We start from the raw sequence: 23,760 nt of genomic DNA, 5'->3' as shown, positions 1-23,760 counted from the left end.
ATACAAACAAACCGTTTGCCTGTGAGCACCAAACATGTGTGAGGTGTTGCACTTTAGGACGTTGAATGTCAAGGGTTGGTGGACAGTTAATAGCAAGACCCTTATCAGCATTGATGTGCAGCGGGATCTTGGAGTCATAGCTCGCGGAAGGTGGCAGCACAAGTAGATAGGGTAATAAAGAAGGTGTATGGTATACTTGTATTCATTGTTATATCCAGTATAAGGGTCAGGAAGTCATGAAGCAACTCTATAAGACTTTGATTACATTGCATTTGGTGTATTGCGTGCTGTTCCAGCAAGCACACGGAAGTGCAAAGAATAGAGGGAATCAGATCAAGTACAGGCAGATGAGAACAGTTTAACTTATTTGTGCCATGTTCAGCACATTGTAGGCCAAAGGGCCTGTTCCTGTGCTGCACTGTTCTATGTATAAACAAGAAGGTTGAGGAAGGCAAGGCTGTAGATGTTGTCTAAATGGACTCATGCGAGGCCCTTGTTAAGGTTCCGCATGATAGGCTGTGCTGGAAGGTTAGATCACATGGGATCCGGAGAGAGCTAACTGGATACAGAATTGGCTTCATGAAAGGAAGCAGAAGGTGGTGGTGAAAGGTTGTTTTTTGGACTGGAAGCCTGTGACTACGGTGTGTCGCAGGGATAGTGCCTTCCATATTTCTCTCAGCATTAACTCAGTAACCACTTTTGTTTTTAACCATATTAACCACCTTTTTAATAACTGGACCCCTGAACCTAAATTGTCTATGAATGACAGCTGCAGAAGATTAGGCAGCTTTTATTGAAGTAAGGAAGAAGATTGCCAGTATTTCAATGAATCTTTATTATTGCAAAAAGATAAAATGTAAAATGTACAGATAAATGCACAAGATTTATATAAATACAAAATACGAACTTACGGTGCAATCACAGCACAGAACTGTGTACAATAACTGTATAAAAATATTGTTAAATTTAAATATCCAGATCTTACAACAGCAACTAAGATAGATAACAGTATCCCCGAATACCTGCATTGGACTGCTTGCTGAATACTTTCATAGCAACCATTGTAAAAAGGCAACAGTGTGTACAGGACAACAACCTGTATAAGGCGATCCACAGGAGAGTGAAGTAACTGAGGTAGATCAGTTTTCTTGGAAGTACTTGTGGTTAGTGACACCTCCAACCATTGAAGATTCTTTATCATGAAACAACGATCACTGTAAAGTTACCAACTATCATCTGTAAAAGAGAAAAGGAAATTCTCATTCATAATATAAATTACCACATATAGCACTGAATGAGCTACTTCTGAAGTACAGTGATTTAAAGATATAAACACAGCATCCATGTAACATACAGCAACATCCACCAAAAGGAAAGTTACTGCATTTATTTTTTAAGATTGTCTTTGTCGAGCGAGTAATGGATTCCATGAAAGCATGTGCCAACTGATGTGAAATCTTTCACTGGTGTCTGAATCATCGAATCGTTTAATGCCACATTCAAATACTAATTTCACAAGTGTACAATGAAAATGACAGGCTGGACACCAGCTCATTCAACCTTATCCGTGTGTTGCCCCCCAGAAGGATTAGGGGTGGTCTGGATATATTCAAGACATGATGCAAGAACCAGGTCAGGAGCTAACTGTGGCGCACTGCAAGAGTGCATTGTGAATGAAGCAACATGGCCAGTGTAAGTTGTGTTTCCTTCAATTCCACACAATGTTTTATTTTACATTTGTCGTCATCAAGTTCTGTAATTAAAATGTTCTTATCAATCTGAGGTCAGGAGACATTATAAAATAATTTGATTTCAATTTCATGTTTCGTGGGTATATTCAGGGAGATTACACTACAATCACATTCATAAAATACACTAAATGAAAAATGTGAATTGTATGCTGTTCTGGTCTCCCCATAACATGGTTTGGCGGGGGTGGCAGAAGCAGTTTACCATAATGTTGCCTGGATTTCAGGGTATTAGCTATAAGATGTTGCAAACTTGGATTGTTTTCTCTGGAGCATGAGGGGAACCCTGATAGAGTACATAAGATGATCAAGGTAGACAATCAGAACCTTTTTCCCCAGGGTAAAAATCTCAAAGACTAGAGGGGTTAGCCTTTAGATGAGAGGGGCACAGTTTAGAGGAGGTGTTTGAGGGAAATTTATTTGAACACAGAGAGTGGTGGGTGGAATATATTGTCAGGAGCTGTGGTGGAGGCAGATATGATAGTGGTATTTATGAGGGTTCTGGATAGGCACATAAATTATGCAGGAATGGTGATTGGTCACATGCAGTAGAGAATAGTTTATCAAGTTTGGCACAGTCATTGAAAGCCATTTCTATTATTCTATTGTATTATTCTATATTCTATTAATCAAATTTCTCTAAAACGTATGGTCAAAATTTCTATGAAAAGTAGAATACTTTGTAAAAATGAGTGAAGGTGCTATTTATCAGTGCTATTTAGTGCTAGAATTTACTATTGTTCTCCTTCAGAACAATTATTAATGATGTGTTTTTAATTGCATGATCATTACTGGAATTGTTTTCAGAACATGGGATGGCAATGGTAGAAGTCACAGCACCAGAGACCCAAGTTTGCTCCTGACTACGGGTGCAGTCTGTACGTTCTCCCTGTGTCCGTGTGGGTTTTCTCCGGATGCTCTGGTTTCCTCCCGCACTCCAAAAACGTACAGGTATGTAGGTTAATTGGCTTTGCCAAGTTGTGAAATAGCCCCGAATGTGTATAGGTTAGTGTACATGGTGATCGTACTGGTCGGCGTGGATTCAGATTCAGATTCAGATTCAATTTTAATTGTCATTGTCAGTGTACAATACAGATACAACGAAATGCAGTTAGCATCTCCCTGGAAGAGCGACATTGCAAATGATTTGAATAAATAATAATAAGTGTCCGGGGGGGGGGGTGATTGGCAATCACCGAGGTACGTTGTTGAGTAGAGTGACAGCCGCCAGGAAGAAGCTGTTCCTGGACCTGCTGGTTCGGCAACGGAGAGACCTGTAGCGCCTCCCGGATGGTAGGAGGGTAAACAGTCCATGGTTGGGGTGAGAGCAGTCCTTGGCGATGCTGAGCGCCCTCCGCAGACAACGCTTGCTTTGGACAAAGGATTCGGTGGGCTGAAGGGCCTGTTTCTGCACTGTATCTCTAAAGTGTAAAGTTTAAACATGTCCTGCATCTACATGAAATTCTGTAAGTTGTCAGTCATTGAGCTGTGACCAATTCTAGGTAACAGACGTAGAATTCTGCATGTTGACATATTAAGCCTGGCTCATGTATTGTATTTTTCCACTGTTCCAAATCTACTTCATACATTGTTCCAAGTGAACCCTGCATGACGATTGTTTAAGGATCATAAATTAACCCTTGTGAAATTCACGTCCCAACATTTGAGATGTGAATAGCACTTGCTCTATACTGTTTGCAATTGGCAGGAAATCGAGGACCAGAGGAGATAGGTTCAAGGTGAAGGGGAAAAGATTTTATAGGAATCTCAGGGGTAACATTTTCACACAAAGGGTAATGGGTGTATGGAACAAGCTGCCAGAGGAGGTATTTGAGGCTGGGACTATCCCAATGTTTATGAAAAAACATTTGGACAGGTACATGGATAGGACAAGTTTGAAGGGATATGGACCAAACACAGGCAGGTAGGACTAGTGTAGCTGGGACATGTTGGTCAGTGTGGGCAAATTGGGCCTGTTTCTACACTGTATCACTCTATGACTATGAAATGTTTAGAGTGATGTGGGTCAAACGCAGGCAGGCGGGACTAGTGTGGGTGGGGCAGCTTGGTCAGCATGGGCAATTAGGAGCAAAGGGCCTATTTCCGTGCAGCATGGCTCCATGACTCTAAAATAAACAGACTGGAAAATTGTGTCTATTACTATTGATGGTCCTTCAATGGAACTTTATTTGGAGGGCTGTGTGCAGTTCTGGTCACCCACATTACAGGAAGGATGTGGAGGCTTGGAGAGGGTGCAGAGAGGCATTAGGTACAAGGAGATGTTGAACAGACTTGGATTGTTTTCCCTGGTACACTAGAGGTTGTGGGGAGACCTGATAGAAATGTATAGAATTATGAGACACACAGATAGCGTACGTATCTACATGTCAAAATCTTTGTTGCAGAAAGGAGAAATCAAATACTAGAGGACATAGCTTTAACATGAGAAGGGCAAAGTTTAAAGAAATATGTGAGGCACATTTTTTTTAAACACAGTGAGTGTTAGGAATGGACAACAACCCTCACCAACATCGACAGTTGTGCTGAGAAAGCATTTTATCGGGATGCATCACAGCATGGTTTAGGAACAGCTCCAGCCAAGACCACAATAAATTGCAGTAAGTTTTGCACGTAGCCCAGACCATCACACAAACCAACCTCCCATCCATTGAATCCATCTATATTTGGGGATGTCTTGATCATCTTCATGTATAGTCTTTTCGACTGAATAACATACCAAACACAAAAGCTTTTCACTGTACCTCGGTATACGTGACAAAAATAAACTAACCTAAACTAAGTGTTGGCTGAGCCTCCGCTTGAGCTTATCTAAAGCCCGTCCCACTTGGTGACTTTCTTCGGCGACAGCTGAAAAATAGGCTGTCACCTCATGGTTGGGGTGTGAAGCGGGCTGACGCCTGTGTTGTCGTGAGCCGTCTCCGCAAGTGTCCTCACTTTTTCCTTGTCGTCGCTGTATTTTGAAATGTTCAAAACCTTACGGCGACAGTGGGCTTGACGTTGCCTGTCGTCTCCTGTCGTACGTGCTGTCTGAGGTTGTCGCCAGGATGACGCAAGGTGACGTACGATGTCACAAGATCATGACCTCAGCGAATTCCTTTTGCGACAACCTGCGTCATCATACGTCAACCGGCGACAATGCCTGTGTCAAGATACGGATCTAACTCTCTCTTGAAAGTATCCAGAGAACCGGCCGAGAATTCCACAGACTCACAACTCTGGTGAGAAAATGTTTTTCCTCATCTCCATTCTAAATGCCTTACCCCTTATTCTTAAACTGTGGCCCCTGGTTCTGTCATAGATTGTTGTAGGTTGTCGCTGTTGTGGTTGTCCCAGGTCCCAAATATTTGTGATACCGGATGATGTAAATTGTCGCAGCTTGTGTCGTAGCTTGTCGTACAACTTAACGCTTTTTCGGCGACCTGGTACGTCAGTCAATGACGCCGGCAGTCGGCGAAAAAAATCACAGAGTGGGACAGGCCCTTATCAGGTCTGAGTCTTGCTGCCTGTGTGGATGAGATTGGAGTGGAAGGGAAGATGAGCAACCTAACTATGGCTCAGTGGATCATTTAAGAGGAGGGGCAAAAGAGACACCTAGTTGCAATTGGGGAAAGTATATTTAGGGGAATAGACACAATTCCCTGTTGCAATGATCAAGAGTCCTGAATTATCTGCCTGCTGCCTGGGTTTGGGACATCTCCTTTGACCTGCAGAGGAATTTAGAGTGGAATTTAGAGGGGGAAGATCCAGTTGCCGTGGTCCATTATGGTAGCAACAACATAGGTAAAACAAGGAAAGAGGTTCTGCTGAGGGAATTTGAGCAACTAGGAACTAAATTAAAAAGCAGAACCAAAAAGTTAATAATCTCTGGATTGCTACCTGGGCCATGAACAACTGGCATAGGGTGGGTTCAACAGATTAGAAAGTGTGGATAAAATTAAGCATGAAGGTCGGAGAAGTTACCAAAGTCTCCAGAATAAGAAATAGGACAGAAAGTTTGGAAAGGGATAAGAGTCTAATGCGAGGCAACATGGGGACCATTTTGAGAAATGGAGTGTGAATACAGAACTGAAGGTGTTATATCTAACTAAATGCACGTAGTATTATGAAATAAGGTGGATGAGCTTATAGCACCATTAGAAATTGTCAGGTAGAACGTTGTGCGCATCACAGAGTTATGGTTGACAGGAACAGAGCTTGGAGCTGATCAGTTACAGATACACATCCTCTGGTAGTGACGGGCAGGTGGTCGGGGGGGGGGGGGGGGGGGGGGGTGACTGTTGCTATGGAATGAAATCCAATCCTTAACAAGAAGTGACCTAGGATCAGATTATATAGATTCCTGAGGGTAGAGTTAAGAGACTGCAAAGGTAAAAATAACCTGATGGGAGATACCTACTGGCCTCTGCATCGTAGTCAGGGTGTAAGGCACAAATGACATTAGGATTACACAATCGGCATGTAAGAAAGACAATGTTACAATGGTCATAGGACCTTTCAATATGCAAGTAGACTTGGGAAATCAGGTTGGTACTGGATCCCAAGAGGAGGAATGAGTAAAATGGCTTTACTCCTTTTCGAGCTTGTACAGACACATTGGAACTTTGCTTTTGTTCTTTTCATTGCTTTGTAAATATTGATTGTAATGTCCAATTGTTTGATAATTTCGATTTTGTTACTATTAATGTCTTTAATGTCTTTACTTGTTCCGAATAAATAAATAAATAAATAAATAAATAAAATAAATAAAATGGAGCAGCTCGTGGTTAAGCCCACTAGGGGAAGGTCTGAAGAAGGCCTCGACCCGAAACGGCACTTATTCTTTCTCTCCAGAGATGCTGCCTGTCCTGCTGAGTTACTCCAGCATTTTGTGTCTATCTTCGGTTTAAACCAGCATCTGCAGTTCCTTCCTACACAGGGAAAAGGTAATTCTAGATTTGATGTTGTGCTTTGAAATAGATTTGATTAGGGAGCTCAAAGTGAAGTAACCCCTCGGAGGTAATGACCATAACATGATGGAATTCATTGTGCAGTTTGAGAGAGAGAAGCTGAAATTGGGTGTATTGGTATTTTTGTTGAATAAAGATAATCACAGAGGCATGTGGGAGGAGCTGGCGAAAGTTGATTGAAAGGGGATCCATGCAGTAATGGCGGTAGAGCAGCAATGGCAGGAGTCTGCGAGTAAATTGGAAGACGAAAAATCTTTTCATCTGAAGGAGGAGGAAACATACTAAGGGGAGAATGAGGCCATCGTGGCTGACAAAGGACAGCATAAAAGCTAAATAGAGAAGGCATATACCATGGCAAAGATTAGCAGGAAGCCAGAGGATTGGGAACCTTTTAAAAACACAACAGAAGGCAACTAAAAAAGCAATAGTGGAGAAAAGATGAAATATGAAGGTAAGCTAGCCAATAATATAGAAAAGCGTACCAAAAGTTTTTTTCAGATATATAAGGAATAAAAGAGAGACAAGAGAAAATTTTGGGCCACTGGAAAATGACGCTGAAGAATTGATAATGGGGAAAAAAGACATGGCCGATGAACTGAATACATTTTTTGTGTCAGTCTTCACAGTGGCAGACACCAGCAATATCCCAGAAATTCAAGAGAGTCAGGGTGCAGAAGTGTATGCTGTCGCTATTTCTGAGGAGGTGGTGCTTGGGAAACTGAAAGATCTGAAGGTGGATAAGCCAGCTTAACCTGATGGGTTACATCCTAGGATTCTGAAACATCAAGCTGTAGAGATTGTAGAGGCATTAGTAGTGATCTTTCAAGAATCACTAGAGTCAGGAATGGTTCCAGAGGACTGGAATAATCACAAATGGAACTCCACTGTTTCAGACGGGAAAGCAGAATTTTGGAAACGTCATCCCGTCACCCATTCCTTCTCTCCAGAGATGCTGCCTGTCCCGCTGAGTTAAAGAGTGCCCACGGTAAACTCACGAGCCACTACGGTAAACTCACGGGCTACTACGTTCTTACAACGAGTTTAAAAGTTAAACATTTTTACTTCAAGAGTAAATTTGACTCGTGGAAATCTTTCATCATGTTGAAAGATTTTCACGAGTTAACAAGTTTCCCGATCACGAGTACCTGCCGTTAGCGTTACGAGTTCCGACGTTTCCGCTACGTTAATTCTACGTGATTACCACGAGTTTGATTTGTTTTAAACTTGGGATCACTCGTGGGTGGACTCGCACCGTGAGACAGGGGTTTAACAGGGGCCTTTTCTGGTTGACTGCCGGTGACTAGTGATGTTCAGCAGGGATCGTGTTGGGTCCACTACTTTTCGCGTTAAATATTAATGATCTGGATGATGGAATTGATTGGGTTTGCGACCAAGTTTGCAGATGATATGAAGGATAGGTGGATGGGCAGGATGTGCTGAGGAAGCAGGGAGTCTACAGAAGGACTGGACAGATTGGGAGAGTGGGCAAAGAAGTTGCAAATGGAATACAGCACAGCAAAGTTAAGCACTTTGGTAGAATAAAGTTATAGAAGACTTTCCAAATGACGTGACGGGCTGAATGGCCTAAATCTGCTCCAATACCTTAAGGACATTACAGGTATTCATCATTGTGGGAAAAAAGTTGACCCACGCAAAATTTAAATTTAGCCCCTCTCACCTTAATGCTACGTCCTCTAGTTTTTGATTATTCCATCATGGGGAAAAAGGTTCTGACTGTCCACTGACTGATTTCTGACCCACTGCTGAGGCTTTATATGGTACTGGAGGTGGGGCAACATTTGGAAATGGCTGAGCAGTTTTCTGAGGAAGGATATGCTGGTGTTGGGGAGGGAGCAGAGGACGTACACGAGTATAATCCCAGTGATGTATGAACTGCGATTGATAGCTCTGGGCCTGTACTTGCAGGAGTTTAAAATAATAGGGGGAGATTTCATTGAAACTTACCAAATAATGAAAGGCCTGGATAGAGCGGATGTGGAGAGGATTTTCTAGTAGTGGGAGAATCTAGGACCTGAGGCCATAACCTCAGAATAAAAGGATATACCTTTAAACAGGAGATAAGGGTGAATTTCTTTACCGAGAGAGTGGTGAATCCGTGGAATTCATTGCCAGACAGCTATGGAGGCCAAGTCATTGGGTATTTTAAAAGCAGAGGTTGATGGGTTCTTGATTAGTAAGGAAGTCAATAGTTATGGGAAGAGGCAAGAGAGGGGAAAAATAGATCAGCTATGATCAAATGGTGGAACAGACGCTGTGGGCCGAACGGCCTAGCTGTGCTTCTATGTTTTGGTCTTATGCCTCTCATAATTTTATACACTTCTATCGGGTCTCCCTACAACCTCGGGTTTTCCAGAGGTGTGTCCAAGGGACACTGCTATGGCTGCTAACCCAGTCAACGATGTGATGTCTTATCCAAATCTTATTGCTCAACACCACAAAGTGACTCGAAATAATTATTAACATCATTTATTGGGGATTTATTCAGCGTGAGGCTTTTCCTTGACCTCATCACTTGGCCATTACTGATAAAATACCGAAAAAGAGCATCCCACAGGAAAGTCTGCACTTAACATTGGCATAAAACATCTGCCTTATCAGACGGGATTCTATGGGAACAAGTGTTTTGCCTTGCATAAAATCGTAACAAAGATGGTTTTCCAGGAATGCAACCCCTTTGTGACTCGTTAATTTTGTTAAGATTAAATAACTGAAATTGTGTTGATTTTAATGTTCTTTAAGCTCTGTATTGGTTATGTTCCTTATGATGGACTTTGTTCAAGGTTAATGAGCCTGCTACCAGTAAACTGAGAAGCTCCAAATATTTACCGAGGCTTCTGCCTGCCAATATTGCCCTGATATTTTCCTTAAAAATACAACCTATGTACCAATGAGCCTTTAAACCACTCTACAAGAAGACTGCTTCCTGCTTTTAAAGTAAACATTATTTTCAATATCATTTGAATATTGAAAAGTTCAAAAATTTGGACACCAAAAGACCCATGCAGGTCAATAGACAATAGGTGGGGGAGTAGGCCATTCGGCCCATTCATTGTGATCATGGCTGATCATCCACAATCAGTGCCCCGTTCCTGCCTTCACCCCATATCACTTGTCTCCGCTATCTTTAAGAGCTCTATCTAACTCTCTCTTGAAAGCATCCAGAGAATTGGCCTTCATTGCCTTCTGAGGCAGAGAATTCCACAGATTCACAACTCTCTGGGTGAAAACGTTTTTCCTCATCTCCATTCTAAATGGCCTACCCCGTATTCTTAAACTGTGGCCCCTGGTTCCGGACTCCCCCAACATCGGGAACATGTTACCTGCCCAATCCTTAATAATCTTATATGTTTCAATACGATCTCCTATCATCCTTCTAAATTGCAGTGCATACAAGCCCAGTCGCTCCACTCGTTCAACATATGACAGTCCCGCCATCCCGGGAATTAACCTCGTGAATCTACGCTGCACTCCCTTAATAGCAAGAACGTCCTTCCCCTGATTTGGAGACCAAAACTGCACACAATACTCCAGGTGTGGTCTCTCGAAGGCCCTGTACAACCGCAGAAAACCTCTTTGCTCCTCTACTGCTCTTATTATGCAGGCCAACATGCCATTCGCTTTCTTCACTGCCTGCTGTACCTGCATGCTTACTTTCAGTGACTGATGAACCAGGACATCCAGATTTCGTTGTACATCCTCTTTTCCTAACTTGACACCATTCAGATAATAATCTGCCTTCCTGTTTTTGCCACCAAAGTGGATAACCTCACATTTATCCACAGGGTCACAGGGAGAACATACAAACTATATATAGACAGCACCCGTGGTCAGGATCAAACATGGGTCTCTGCAGCTGTAAGGTAGCCACTGTGCTGCAGGTTAATGTTGTAGATGAAGTTATATTCAAAATTAGCAGAATAACAGGACTGAAATGTATCTTGCACAAATTTTAAGTATCTTTACAAAAGCTTTTCACTGTACCTCAGTACACATGACAATAAAGTAAACTGAACTATCTGGTTTGCAGTTTGTCACTCTTGCTCACAGCACCCTGGAGTTTAGTGTACTTGTGGTTCTAGTGACCCTGGTTTCCAGTCACCTCTGGTTCATGGTTGCCAAGTTTCCAATGGTTATATTGATGAGAAAAACATTTGTCTACGCCATGGAGATGTTTAATTTGCAAAATTTACGGACAGTCATGATAACGGCTTAAACTCTAGAGCAATGGCACTGATCTTCCATTAGCAAGCCAAAGGTAAGTTCAATGACCTGCGGACTTGCCTTCAGTTCCCAGCATTTTGGCAGAAACAGCTGCCCTCTGAGCTTGAGCATGATAAGGCCTGATACAAGTCCTGGGATCGGTGCTGAGGCCTCTGTTGTTTATGATGTATATAAACGAGATAGAGGTAAAATGTACATGGGTTGATTAGCAGGCGTGCAGACAACACCAAAATTAGTGGAGTTGTAGACAGTGAGGAAGGCTCTCAAAGTATATAGCAGGATATAGATTTGCTACAGAAATGGGAAAAGAAATGGCAGATGGAGTTGAATCCGAACAAGTACAGGTGCACAACCTTTTATCCGAAATTCCAAATAACGAAAAGCTCCGAATAGCGGACATTCTTTCGGTCCTTGAAGAAAGGTCCTTGAAGACGTTCACTGAGGCCGGCCCGCAGAGGTGACAGCGGAACCTCCGGTCGGTCCTCGAAGAAAGGGGAACTAAATCCCCATTCATAAAAGAGAAGGTGAGAGTATAATGCGCGGGAGGGTTAATAATTGACAATCTGTTGCTGCCTGCCCGCTGAGTTAAAAAGTTCCCACGATAGACTTACGATACAAAGTGTATCGTGAGTCTTGCGTGGGAACATTTTAACTCAGCGGGCAGGCAGCAGCAGATTGTCGCTCCCTTCAGTTTCACCCCACCTACACCCCTCTGCTTCCCGGCCATGTGTGTGACCCCTTCCCTCCCCTCTCCAGCTCCCCGCCCATTGCACCGGCGCGGGGGCTTTGCACTGTCTTCACGTCGGCGATGCCAGCAGGTCAGTGCCAGTCACCGGAGACGTCAGGACCAACGGGACACCGACCCCCAGGCCCACTGCAAGCACGGAGATCCCAGAGACCCACAGCCAGCAGCAGCCCAGCCCCGTTCCAACTCCAGAGGAAAACTGCAAACTGGCCGGAGACGTCAGGACCACCAGAAGCCGCTCCCCGATGGGCCGCTATGGCGACAAGTGGCAGTTCGCCCACAGCCCGAGCTGCGCCCCCTCATTGGGACACCGACCCCCAGGCCCACTGCAAGCACGGAGATCCCAGATCAGCAACTCCAGCCCAGCCCCGCTCCAACTCCAGAGGAACACGCTCCCCGTAGGGGCAGAAGCTGATGGTGTGCAAGGTACGTCTTGTTCTTGGGGTGGCGGATGAGGGGGCGCAGCTCGGGCTGTGGGCGAACTGCCACTTGTCGCCGTAGCGGCCCATCGGGGAGCTGATTCCTCTGGAGTTGGAGGGGGAGGGGGGTATTGTGCTGTTTGATTGCCCCCTGCTATCCCAGGGACAGGGAGACACAGCGGCTTTTGAGAATGGTGGGCAATCACTTCCAAAGTTCTGCCCACACAGTCAGTACACCTCTCCTACACTTGTCTCCCGCACTAAGATCATCTCGCAGAGAATGATCCCAGGCTAACCCTCCCTATTCTCTCCTATTCTGCAAGAAAAAACTACATTGAAGACTCAAACTCGCGATCGAGTAACTGCCGGGATCGAGGCGCAAACTCGCGACCTTGCGGATATGAGCCGAGCACTCTACCACTGAGCCAGCCGTTAAAATCTACGCTAAAAATCATCCATTCCGAAAGCCGAAAAATACCGGATTACGAAAAGTGTCTGGTCCCAAGGCTTTCGGATAAAAGGTTGTGCACCTGTATGTGATACATTTGACCTCCCAAAGTGAAGTAAGGGGAAAGTATAGTTCCAGGCCAGACACCTAGAGGGGGCTTCGGTTCCAGGCCACAGCTTCCTGGAAGTGGCAACACAAGTAGATAGAGTGGTAAAGAAGGCATATGGCATGCTTTTCTTCATTTGTCAGGACACTGAGAATAAGAATCAGGAATTTGGTTAGGCTGCATTATTTTGGGGATTAATTTTGGGAATATTTCAGTCCTTTTATCTGTGCATTATGTGCAAGAAGGATGTGGAGGCTTTGGAAAGGGTGCAAAAGTGGTCTACAAGAATGTTGTCTGGATTAGAGGTTTTCCCTAGAACATCGGAGGTTGAGGAGATCTGATAAAGTGAGTAAAATTATGAGTGGCACAGATAGGGTAGACAGTCAGGACCTTCTACCCCAGGGTGAAAATGGCAAAGGTGAGAGGGGCAAAGTTTAAAGGAGATGATTAGATCACTTAGAGTGGTAGGTGCCTGAAACGTGCGATTTGCTTTTAAACAGGCACATACTGTATATATGCATGGAATAGAGGGATATTGAACATGCCCAGGGCGGCACGATGGTGCAGAGGTAGAGTTACTGCCTTACAGCGCCAGAGACCTGGGTTTGATCCCGACTACGGTTGCTGTCTATACGGAGTTTGTACGTTGTCCCCATGACCGCGTCGGTTTCCTTCCACACTCCAAAGACGTGCAGGCTGGTAGGTTAATTGGCTTGGTAGCAATGTAAATTGTCCCTAGTGCGTGTAGGGTAGTGTTAATGTGCGGGTATCGCTGGTCGGTGCGGACTCAGTGGGCTGAAGGGTCTGTTTCCACATTGTATCTCTAAACTAATCTAAACTCAGGCAAATGTTAGTTTAACTTGGCATCATGTTCGACATGGACGATTTTTGCCCGTGGCCCTGTGCTTGTTGTTTTAACATCTTTATTGCAGCAAATTATTAATGTTCATAAGACATAGGAGCTGAATTAGGCCATTCGACCCATCAAGTCTATATGGCTGTCTGTGGCAATGAATTCCACAGATTTATCACCCTCTGGCTAAAGAAACTCCTCTACATTTCCTTTTTAAAGGTATGTCCTTTTATTCTAAGGCTGTGCCTTCTGGTGCTAGACTCATCCACTAGTGGAAGCAGCCTCTCCACATCCATTATATCTAGGCCTTTCCTTAATTGGTAGGTTTCAATGAAATCCCCCCATCATACTTCTATTCAACTGAAACTACTGCAGAAAGTTTTAATCTGGATGAATATTTACCTTGAAGTCAGTTAGCTGGGATAAATATTCCTAGTAACATCTTTTAATGTTGTAGAATCTTCATTGACTCATGGATATATACAGCCCAGAAATAGACCCCTTCAGAACAACTTGTCCATGCTGACCCAGTTGCCTAACTGAGCCAGTCCCACTTACTTATACCTAGCCCATATGCCTCCAAACTTTTTATACCCATATAGCTGTCTAAGAGTCTTAGCTTATGGCCCCGACCACAGGTGAACAAAGAAAGGAGGAGGACTGGCTGAACTTTGTTGCCTTCCATCACAGTGAAGAATGCTGTGGTGGATGTTTGTGTTAAATTTTACTGTGTATTGTGTGTTCTTTTTAAGTGTATCGCTGTGGCAAATTCATTTCACTGCACCTTTGGGTGTATGTGACGAATAAAATTGACTTTGACTTTGTAAATGTCGTAATTGTACCCACGTCTATCACTTCCTCTGGCAGCTCAATCCATATACGCACCACCAATTGTTGAAAAACAGTCCTCTACCACCACCCTTCCTTGCCTACTTTCAAACCAATTTTGTATCCAATTGGCTAGCTTGCTCTGGATCCCATGTGATCTAACATTCCAGACCAACATACCATATCAGAGGCTTTGCTGAAGTCTGTAGACAACATCTACTATACTGCCCTCATCGATTTTCTTGGTCACCGCTTCAAAAAAAACTCAGTTAAATTCATGAGACATCATTTCTTACTCTCAATGCCGTGCTGCCTATTCTCGATCTGCCCCATGCATTCGGATGCATGTAGAAACCCTTGCAATATCTTACTGACCTTAAAGGCAATTGGAAAACCAAGCTTAAAAAAATACATTGCTCAAGTCCTTCTTTACCTGGATCTTTTTCAGAAATTCGTGGTTCAGTAATAAGCAAATGGGAACTCCTTGTCTGTGAAGGTTTTTCACTTGGTCTTCTGGAAGGTGACCTCAATATTCCGTGGACTGGAGTCTGAAACAACAATACTTGCAGTTAGCTCATTAAACATTGCACTGTAAAATGCTTCAGATATGATGCCTCACAAAGATTATCAAGTGGTACAGAGTTAAGCCGTGAGAAGATATTGATAAACAAAATTTCAGCAATGGCTTGAACAACAAAGAATATTTCAAGAATGGTGGAATGAGAGGCATTGGAAGGGAATACTAAGCTCCAGACACATGCTTGACATACTGCTCAACTCACCACTATATGAGTTTCAAGGCAAAGACGTCATGATTAGTACGGGTGTCAGGGTTATGGGGAGAAGGCAGGAAAATGGGGTTAAGAGGGAAAGATAGATTAGCCATGATTGATGACGGAGTAGACTTGATGGGCTGATTGGCCTAATTCTGCTCCTATCACTTATGAAAGATGGAGTGATTAAAATCAGCAATGTTAAAGATGAACAAAGGTATATTGAGCTCATGGAGATTTGTAGGGTCAAAGCAGTTTGCACATTGAGGCAATCGAAAAAAGTAAAATTAATGAAACATTTTCATTCAAACTGAACTTTTGGTGTTCTGCTCTCGTATGGATCAGTGAACACAGCAAAGCAGGGTGAATAATTGTGCATCAAATTAGGAAAAGATCAGCAAAACAGAGATAACATTTATGAAGGGTGGAAACTGTGGGGCCAGTCATAAGAAGACAAAGTTCCGAGTAAATCAGCGGGTCATTCAGCATCTCAGGGGAACATGGATAAGGAACATGTGTTGAGTCAGGACCATTTTTCAGATTTTCACTGTTCCACTGTAAAAAGTCATAGTATGGCTACTTCTTCTCTCCAACCGGAGTTCTGAGAGACCCTCTCTCATTCCTGCTGCTTTTGTAAACCAGTATCGGCAGTTGCTTGCTTCTACGTTGGAACAATCATATCTCGAGTAACATAAACTGTAGGCTGTGGGCCGAGGAGCTTTTTTGTGCAGTTTCATGACCCAACTCACAGAACTACATGAAATTTTCACATATTGTGTAAAAATATTATATAAATCATCCCTGAAACTCGTCATGAACAAAACTTGCACATTTTTTATTAAATTAGAAAAAAAAGCGGAAAATTGTTGGGTATTTTTTGTCCAATCAAAGCACGTTTGACATTGAGTCGGACGCCAGTAGGCCAATCACACGCTTTGTTTCAGGCTAGCTAAGCAGGGAGCACACAACATGGCTGAGAGTACTTCTACTGATGCCAGTTTTACTGGAGATTCCGATGAAGGTTCTTTGTTGTTCTGTGGAATACATGTCGTGGAAACTTGCAGCAGGGTAATTGAATTTAGTGAGAAAAGCATTAAGAAGTCTGAAGAATGTGCAGCTAAGTGGATAGAAGTGCAACAAAGCCTTGAAAGCAAAGTCCCTGCTGAGGTGCTGCAGTCAAACTTTGTGAATCAACTGGAACTGAAAGGTAAGATCTAAATGCTGAATTTATGAAAATTAATCTGTATGCACTTTAATTAATTTAATTGCACGCTTTTATAATGTGAAAAATGAGATTTGGAGGCTGTACATTCATTCATTCACTCATTCATTCGTTCATTCATTCGCACATTCATTCGCACATTCATTCGTTCATTCATTCGCTCATTCATTCGCTCATTCATTCGCTCATTCATTCACTCATTCAATCATGAAGTTGAGGGCCTAAACTATGTGTATCCATAACAAAGTAAATTAAACATTTTCTCTAATGCCAGCTTGTTGAAGTCTAATAAGTTTTCTTTAACATCTATTCTCGGAGCTGCCTGCGATAATAGTGCGGGGCCTATGTACTTAACATAGTGAAGCCACGATCTCAATTAAGAAGCGGCCGATTCGCGAACGCGGAGTGTGTTTGGGTCATCTCCGCGGGTGGGGGGGGGGGGGGGCGAAGGCCGTACATAGTGCCGTCCGTAGCGGCCGTTTCCAGGAGCCGACCACGGGAGAAAAACTGAGGAATATTGATTGCACTTTATAGGCTTCCATTGGAGTGAGAAATGCTCAGAAATGGCTGATGTTTATGTAGAAATGAATTGGTGCATGTGAACTTGAACTAATTTATCTATGGTAGTAACAGTGTTATTCTCATTAACATTAAGAAGAGGTTGACATTTTATGAATTGAAGTCCATGCAGACTTAATGACTATGAGATGGGGTTTTTTGTAGCCTCTGCCTGACCCTCCACTTGAACTTGAACTAACTTCAAGAGAGTTTATTGTCATGTGTCCCTGATAGGACAATGAAATTGACATCAAAACTTATCAAAAGACTTGGAATCTGATGAAGAATATTCAAATGAAGATCAGATGTAATGTAAACAAATAAATTGGGGAAATAAATGATTATATAAAGTTTTATTTTAATGTCTATTGTTTCATTGTTTATTTGGTCAAATTATTGGAACAATGAGTGAATTACTTATGATAATGGCGTACTGGTGAATGACAGTGTGACAGTCTACCCACCCATCCACACACACATCCATCTGTACGCACACTTCCATGCATACACACACACACACACACGTACATCCACACACACACATCCACACATCCATCCGCATGCAGACATACATGTACACATCCATGCATACATACATCCACACACACATCCATCCATTCACACATACATCCATCCACACATACATACACACTTACATCCACATATACATGTTTGACAGGTATACACAGACACACACACAAACTACAGATACTCAAACAATGCAACACTTTTAGAGTTATTTTAGGTTAAAGGTAATAGCCCTCATTTGCAAAGGCACCATCGGGGGGGAGGGGGGGGTTCTCTAACATAAATATAGGCTCATTGTACCTTAAAATGAATACTCATCAAGTAAACATCAGAGCATTCCATTCTTGGTCAGGATGTGACATTTACATCAGAAATAAGACAGGTCTCTTACAGGTCTGTCACCCAGCTTGGCCCTGCCCCCAGTCCCACTATGGCCGTTACACCCATCCGCCCCAATATGGCAGTCAGTGGGGTTCAGTAAACGGGGGAACCCAGAGGATCTGGGGAGGCCCGGGGAGCCGTTGGGAGAGGCCCGGGGAGCCGTTGGTGAGAGGAGGACTTACCTGCAGCTGTAAGTATAAATACAGCGCGGGGTTTGCTTCCACAGAGGCCCGGGGAGCCGTTGGCGAGAGGAGGACTTACCTGGAGCTGTAAGTATAAATACAGCGCGGGGTTTGCTTCTACAGAGGCCCGGGGAGCCGTTGGTGAGAGGAGGACTTACCTGCAGCTGTAAGTATAAATACAGCGCGGGGTTTGCTTCCACAGAGGCCCGGGGAGCCGTTGGCGAGAGGAGGACTTACCTGCAGCTGTAAGTATAAATACAGCGCGGGGTTTGCTTCTACAGAGGCCCGGGGAGCCGTTGGTGAGAGGAGGACTTACCTGCAGCTGTAAGTATAAATACAGCGCGGGGTTTGCTTCTACAGAGGCCCGGGGAGCCGTTGGTGAGAGGAGGACTTACCTGCAGCTGTAAGTATAAATACAGCGCGGGGTTTGCTTCTACAGAGGCCCGGGGAGCCGTTGGTGAGAGGAGGACTTACCTGCAGCTGTAAGTATAAATACAGCGCGGGGTTTGCTTCTACAGAGGCCCGGGGAGCCGTTGGCGAGAGGAGGACTTACCTGCAGCTGTAAGTATAAATACAGCGCGGGGTTTGCTTCTACAGAGGCCCGGGGAGCCGTTGGTGAGAGGAGGACTTACCTGCAGCTGTAAGTATAAATACAGCGCGGGGTTTGCTTGTACAGAGGCAAGGGGAGCCGTTGGTGAGAGGAGGACTTACCTGCAGCTGTAAGTATAAATACAGCGCGGGGTTTGCTTCCACAGAGGCCCGGGGAGCCGTTGGCGAGAGGAGGACTTACCTGGAGCTGTAAGTATAAATACAGCGCGGGGTTTGCTTCCACAGAGGCCCGGGGAGCCGTTGGCGAGAGGAGGACTTACCTGGAGCTGTAAGTATAAATACAGCGCGGGGTTTGCTTCTACAGAGGCCCGGGGAGCCGTTGGCGAGAGGAGGACTTACCTGGAGCTGTAAATGTACCCAAATCTGTAACGTTCCATCTCACTTCCAGAGAAGGATTCTGGTGGAAGCCTCTGATTGGTGGAAGCCTCTGATTGGTGGACGAGGATCAGAGGAAGCAGCTGATTGGCTTGTATTGTATTTGTATTGTAATTGTAAGGCTTTATTGTATTCGGATAAAGGGGGAGAATGAGGGCCAGGGCAGTTTACTGTTCTGGATGTCAGATGTGGGAGGTCATGGAGTCTGAGTGCTCTCCAGACGTCCACATCTGCGCCAGGTGCGTCGAGATGGGGCTCCTTAGGGACCGCGTTAGGAACCTGGAGCAGCAACTCGATGACCTCTGTCTGCTCAGGGAGAGCGAGGAGGTCATAGAAAGGAGTTACAGGGAGGTGGTCACTCCAAGACCACGGGAGACAGAAAACTGGGTCACAGTTAGGAAGGGCAATGGGCAGAGGCAGGGACTGGTGAGTACCCCGGTGGCTGTACACCTTGAAAATAAGTACTCATGTTTGAGTAAGGGTGGGGGAGACAGCCTACCTGGGGGCAGCGACAGCGGCCGGGCCTCTGGCACAAAGACCGGTCCGGTTGCTCAGAAGGGTAAGGAAAAGAAGGGGAGGGCAATTGTAATAGGGGACTCTATAGTCAGGGGGTCGGATAGGCGATTCTGTGGACGCAGACAGGAGTCCCGGATGGTAGTTTGCCTCCCTGGTGCCAGGGTCAGGGATGTGTCTGAACGTGTCCAAGAAATCCTGAAATGGGAGGGAGAGGAGCCTGAGGTTGTGGTGCATATAGGTACCAACGACATAGGTAAAAAAAGAGAAGAGGTCCTGAAAGAAGAATTTAGGGAGTTAGGTAGAGAGTTAAGGAGAAGGACTGGAAAGGTAACAATCTCAGGATTACTGCCTGTGCCACGCGACAGTGAGAGTAGGAATGGAGCGAGGTGGAGGATAAATGCGTGGATGAGGGACTGGTGCAGTGGGTATGGATTCAAGTTTCTGGATCATTGGGACCTCTTTTGGGGAAGGTGCGACCTGTACAGAAAGGACGGGTTGCACTTGAACTCAAGGGGGACCAATATCCTGGCGGGGAGATTTGCAAAGGCTACTGGGGAGACTTTAAACTAGTATGGTTGGGTGGAGGGACTCAAATTGGGAAAGCTAGCAGTCAGTGTGTGAAGCAGGGGGCAGAGAATGGTAGCACTCTGACCCAAAATGTAGGGGAGAGAGAATAAAAAGAAAATAATCAGAGAATAAGAGAGGGTGGGTTTCTTAAATGTGTATATTTTAATGCTAGGAGCATTGTAAGAAAAGTGGATGAACTTAGAGCCTGGATTGACACCTGGAAGTATGATGTTGTGGCGATCAGTGAAACATGGTTGCAGGAGGGCTGTGATTGGAAACTAAATATTCCAGGATTTCGTTGCTTCAGGTGTGATAGAATTGGAGGGGCAAGAGGTGGAGGTGTTGCATTGCTTATCAGGGAAGATATTACAGCAGTGCTTTGGCAGGATAGATTAGAGGGATCGTCTAGGGAGGCTATTTGGGTGGAACTGAGAAATGGGAAAGGGGTAGCAACACTTATAGGGGTGTATTATAGACCGCCAAATGGGGAGCGAGAATTGGAAGAGCAAATATGTAAGGAGATTGCAGATATTAGTAGTAAGCACAAGGTAGTGATTGTGGGAGATTTCAATTTTCCACACATAGACTGGGAAACACATTCTGTAAATGGGCTGGATGGGTTGGAGTTTGTAAAATGTGTGCAGGATAGTTTTTTGCAACAATACATAGAAGTACCTACTAGAGAAGGGGCGGTACTGGACCTCCTGTTAGGAAATGAGATGGGTCAGGTGGCAGAGGTATGCGTTGGGGAACAGTTCGGGTCCAGTGATCACAATACCATTAGTTTCAATATAATTATGGAGAGGGACAAAACTGGACCTAGGGTTGAGATTTTTGATTGGAGAAAGGCTAACTTTGAGGAGATGCGAAAGGATTTAAAAGGAGTAAATTGGGACAGTTTGTTTTATGGGAAAGATGTGGAAGAGAAATGGAGTACATTTAAAGGTGAAATTTTAAGAGTACAGAATCTTTATGTCCCTGTTCGGTTGAAAGGAAATCGTAAAAATTGTAAAGAGCCATGGTTTTTAAGGGAAATTGGACACTTGGTTCGGAAAAAGAGGGATATCTACAATAGTTATAGGCAGCATGGAGTAAATGAGGTGCTTGAGGAGTATAAAGAATGTAAAAAGAATCTTAAGAAAGAAATTAGAAAAGCTAAAAGAAGATATGAGGTTGCTTTGGCAAGTAAGGTAAAAGTAAATCCGAAGGGTTTCTACCGCTATATTAATAGCAAAAGGATAACGAGGGATAAAATTGGTCCATTAGAGAGTCAGAGTGGCCAACTATCTGCAGAGCCAAAAGAGATGGGGGAGATATTGAACAGTTTCTTTTCTTCGGTATTCACCAAGGAGAAGGATATTGAATTATGTGAGGTAAGGGAAACAAGTAGAGTAGCTATGGAAACTATGAGGATCAAAGAAGAGGAAGTACTGACACTTTTGAGAAATATAAAAGTGGATAAGTCTCCAGGTCCGGACAGGATATTCCCTAGGACATTGAGGGAAGTTAGTGTAGAAATAGCAGGGGCTATGGCAGAAATATTTCAAATGTCATTAGAAACGGGAATAGTGCCGGAGGATTGGCGTACTGCGCATGTTGTTCCATTGTTTAAAAAGGGGTCTAAGAGTAAACCTAGCAATTATAGACCTATTAGTTTGACGTCAGTGGTGGGCAAATTAATGGAAAGAATACTTAGAGATAATATATATAAGCATCTGGATAAACAGGGTCTGATTAGGAACAGTCAACATGGATTTGTGCCTGGAAGGTCATGTTTAACTAATCTTCTTGAATTTTTTGAAGATGTTACTCGGGAAATTGATGAGGGTAAAGCAGTGGATGTTGTGTATATGGACTTCAGTAAGGCCTTTGACAAGGTTCCTCATGGAAGGTTGGTTAAGAAGGTTCAATGGTTGGGTATTAATGATGGAGTAGCAAGATGGATTCAACAGTGGCTGAATGGGAGATGCCAGAGAGTAATGGTGGATGGTTGTTTGTCAGGTTGGAGGCCAGTGACGAGTGGGGTGCCACAGGGATCTGTGTTGGGTCCACTGTTGTTTGTCATGTACATCAATGATCTGGACGATGGTGTGGTAAATTGGATTAGTAAGTATGCAGATGATACAAAGATAGGTGGGGTTGCGGGTAATGAAGAAGAGTTTCAAAGTCTACAGAGAGATTTATGCCAGTTGGAAGAGTGGGCTGAAAGATGGCAGATGGAGTTTAATGCTGATAAGTGTGAGGTGCTACATCTTGGCAGGACAAATCAAAATAGGACGTACATGGTAAATGGTAGAGAATTGAATAATGTAGGTGAACAGAGGGATCTGGGAATAACTGTGCACAGTTCCCTGAAAGTGGAATCTTATGTAGATAGGGTGGTAAAGAAAGCTTTTGGTGTGCTGGCCTTTATAAATCAGAGCGTTGAGTATAGAAGTTGGGATGTAATGTTAAAATTGTACAAGGCATTGGTGAGGCCAATTCTGGAGTATGTTGTACAATTTTGGTCGCCTAATTATAGGAAGGATGTCAACAAAATAGAGAGAGTACAGAGGAGATTTACTAGAATGTTGCCTGGGTTTCAGCAACTAAGTTACAGAGAAAGGTTGAACAAGTTACGGCTTTATTCTTTGGAGCGCAGAAGGTTAAGGGGGGACTTGATAGAGGTTTTTAAAATGATGAGAGGGATAGACAGAGTTGACGTGGAAAAGCTTTTCCCACTGAGAGTAGGGAAGATTCAAACAAGGGGACATGACTTGAGAATTAAGGGACTGAAGTTTAGGGGTAACATGAGGGGGAACTTCTTTACTCAGAGAGTGGTAGCTGTGTGGAATGAGCTTCCAGTGAAGGTGGTGGAGGCAGGTTCGTTTTTATCATTTAAAAATAAATTGGATAGTTATATGGATGGGAAAGGAATGGAGGGTTATGGTCTGAGCGCAGGTATATGGGACTAGGGGAGATTATGTGTTCGGCACGGACTAGAGGGGTCGAGATGGCCTGTTTCCGTGCTGTAATTGTTATATGGTTATATGTTATTATATGATCTGTCCTGACCCTTTAATTAGGCAGGTGCATGAGCCCTTAAAACCTGGGACCTCTGCTGCAGTCTCATTACAGTTCCTATTAAAGCAACTGGAAAATGCCTTGCAGGACTGTCCCCCAGATTGGAACTGCCCCAGTCCCACTATGGCGGTGACCCCCACTCTGCACACTGGCAGTCAGTGGGGTTCAGTAAAGGGATGAACCCACAAGAACTGCCCTCACCCATTAATTAGGCTGGTTCAGGAGCAGGACCTCTGCAACAGTGCCATTAAAAAAACACTCATCATATTATTTTATATAATATATTATACTTAATTATATATGATTACAGTCATATTTACAAGATATATATATAGATATACTAATATAGTTTAAATGGACTGCAACACAGGAGGGGGCGCTGCACTGCAGCAGCCTCTACCCACAGCCTGTCTGTTATTTCAATCTTTTTTTAATTTTTAGTTAGTCTAAAGTTTGTGTTGGGGGAAACTTTAACTTTTCTATGTGGGGGAGGGGGGCAGGGTAAGGGGGAAACCGTTTCCCAGTCTCTTCCTGGCGGGGACGCGACTATTTCTCCGAGTCGCGTCCTCGCCCCCCACCTCGCGGCCTACCAGCTGGATCGGAGCGGCCTTTCCTGCCGGGGACCGGGAA

General features: G+C 44.0%; 1 protein-coding gene across 7 annotated transcripts in view; it reads right to left on the bottom strand.

Annotated features, from left to right (window-relative positions):
* Nucleotides 1–811: 811 nt before the first annotated feature.
* The window catches only part of cntrl (centriolin), a 176,114-nt gene continuing 153,165 nt past the window's right edge, over nt 812–23,760 (bottom strand). For 6 of the 7 annotated variants that reach the window (XM_033048983.1, XM_033048981.1, XM_033048985.1 and 3 more), the window contains 2 exons: nt 14,790–14,904; nt 812–1,236 (listed from right to left, as the gene is read on the bottom strand). In XM_033048983.1, coding sequence (XP_032904874.1) covers nt 1,223–1,236; nt 14,790–14,904 — 129 coding nt within the window. In that variant the 3' untranslated portion in view covers nt 812–1,222. The remainder of the gene's footprint in view (nt 1,237–14,789; nt 14,905–23,760) is intronic. The other variant, XM_033048986.1, reaches the window with a different exon arrangement.

Source organism: Amblyraja radiata, chromosome 32 (genome assembly GCF_010909765.2).
Source record: "Amblyraja radiata isolate CabotCenter1 chromosome 32, sAmbRad1.1.pri, whole genome shotgun sequence".
Taxonomy (NCBI): Eukaryota; Metazoa; Chordata; class Chondrichthyes; order Rajiformes; family Rajidae; genus Amblyraja; species Amblyraja radiata.
The sequence above is the reverse complement of the archived record's forward strand: the minus strand, read 5'-3'. Positions and strand labels throughout refer to the sequence as shown.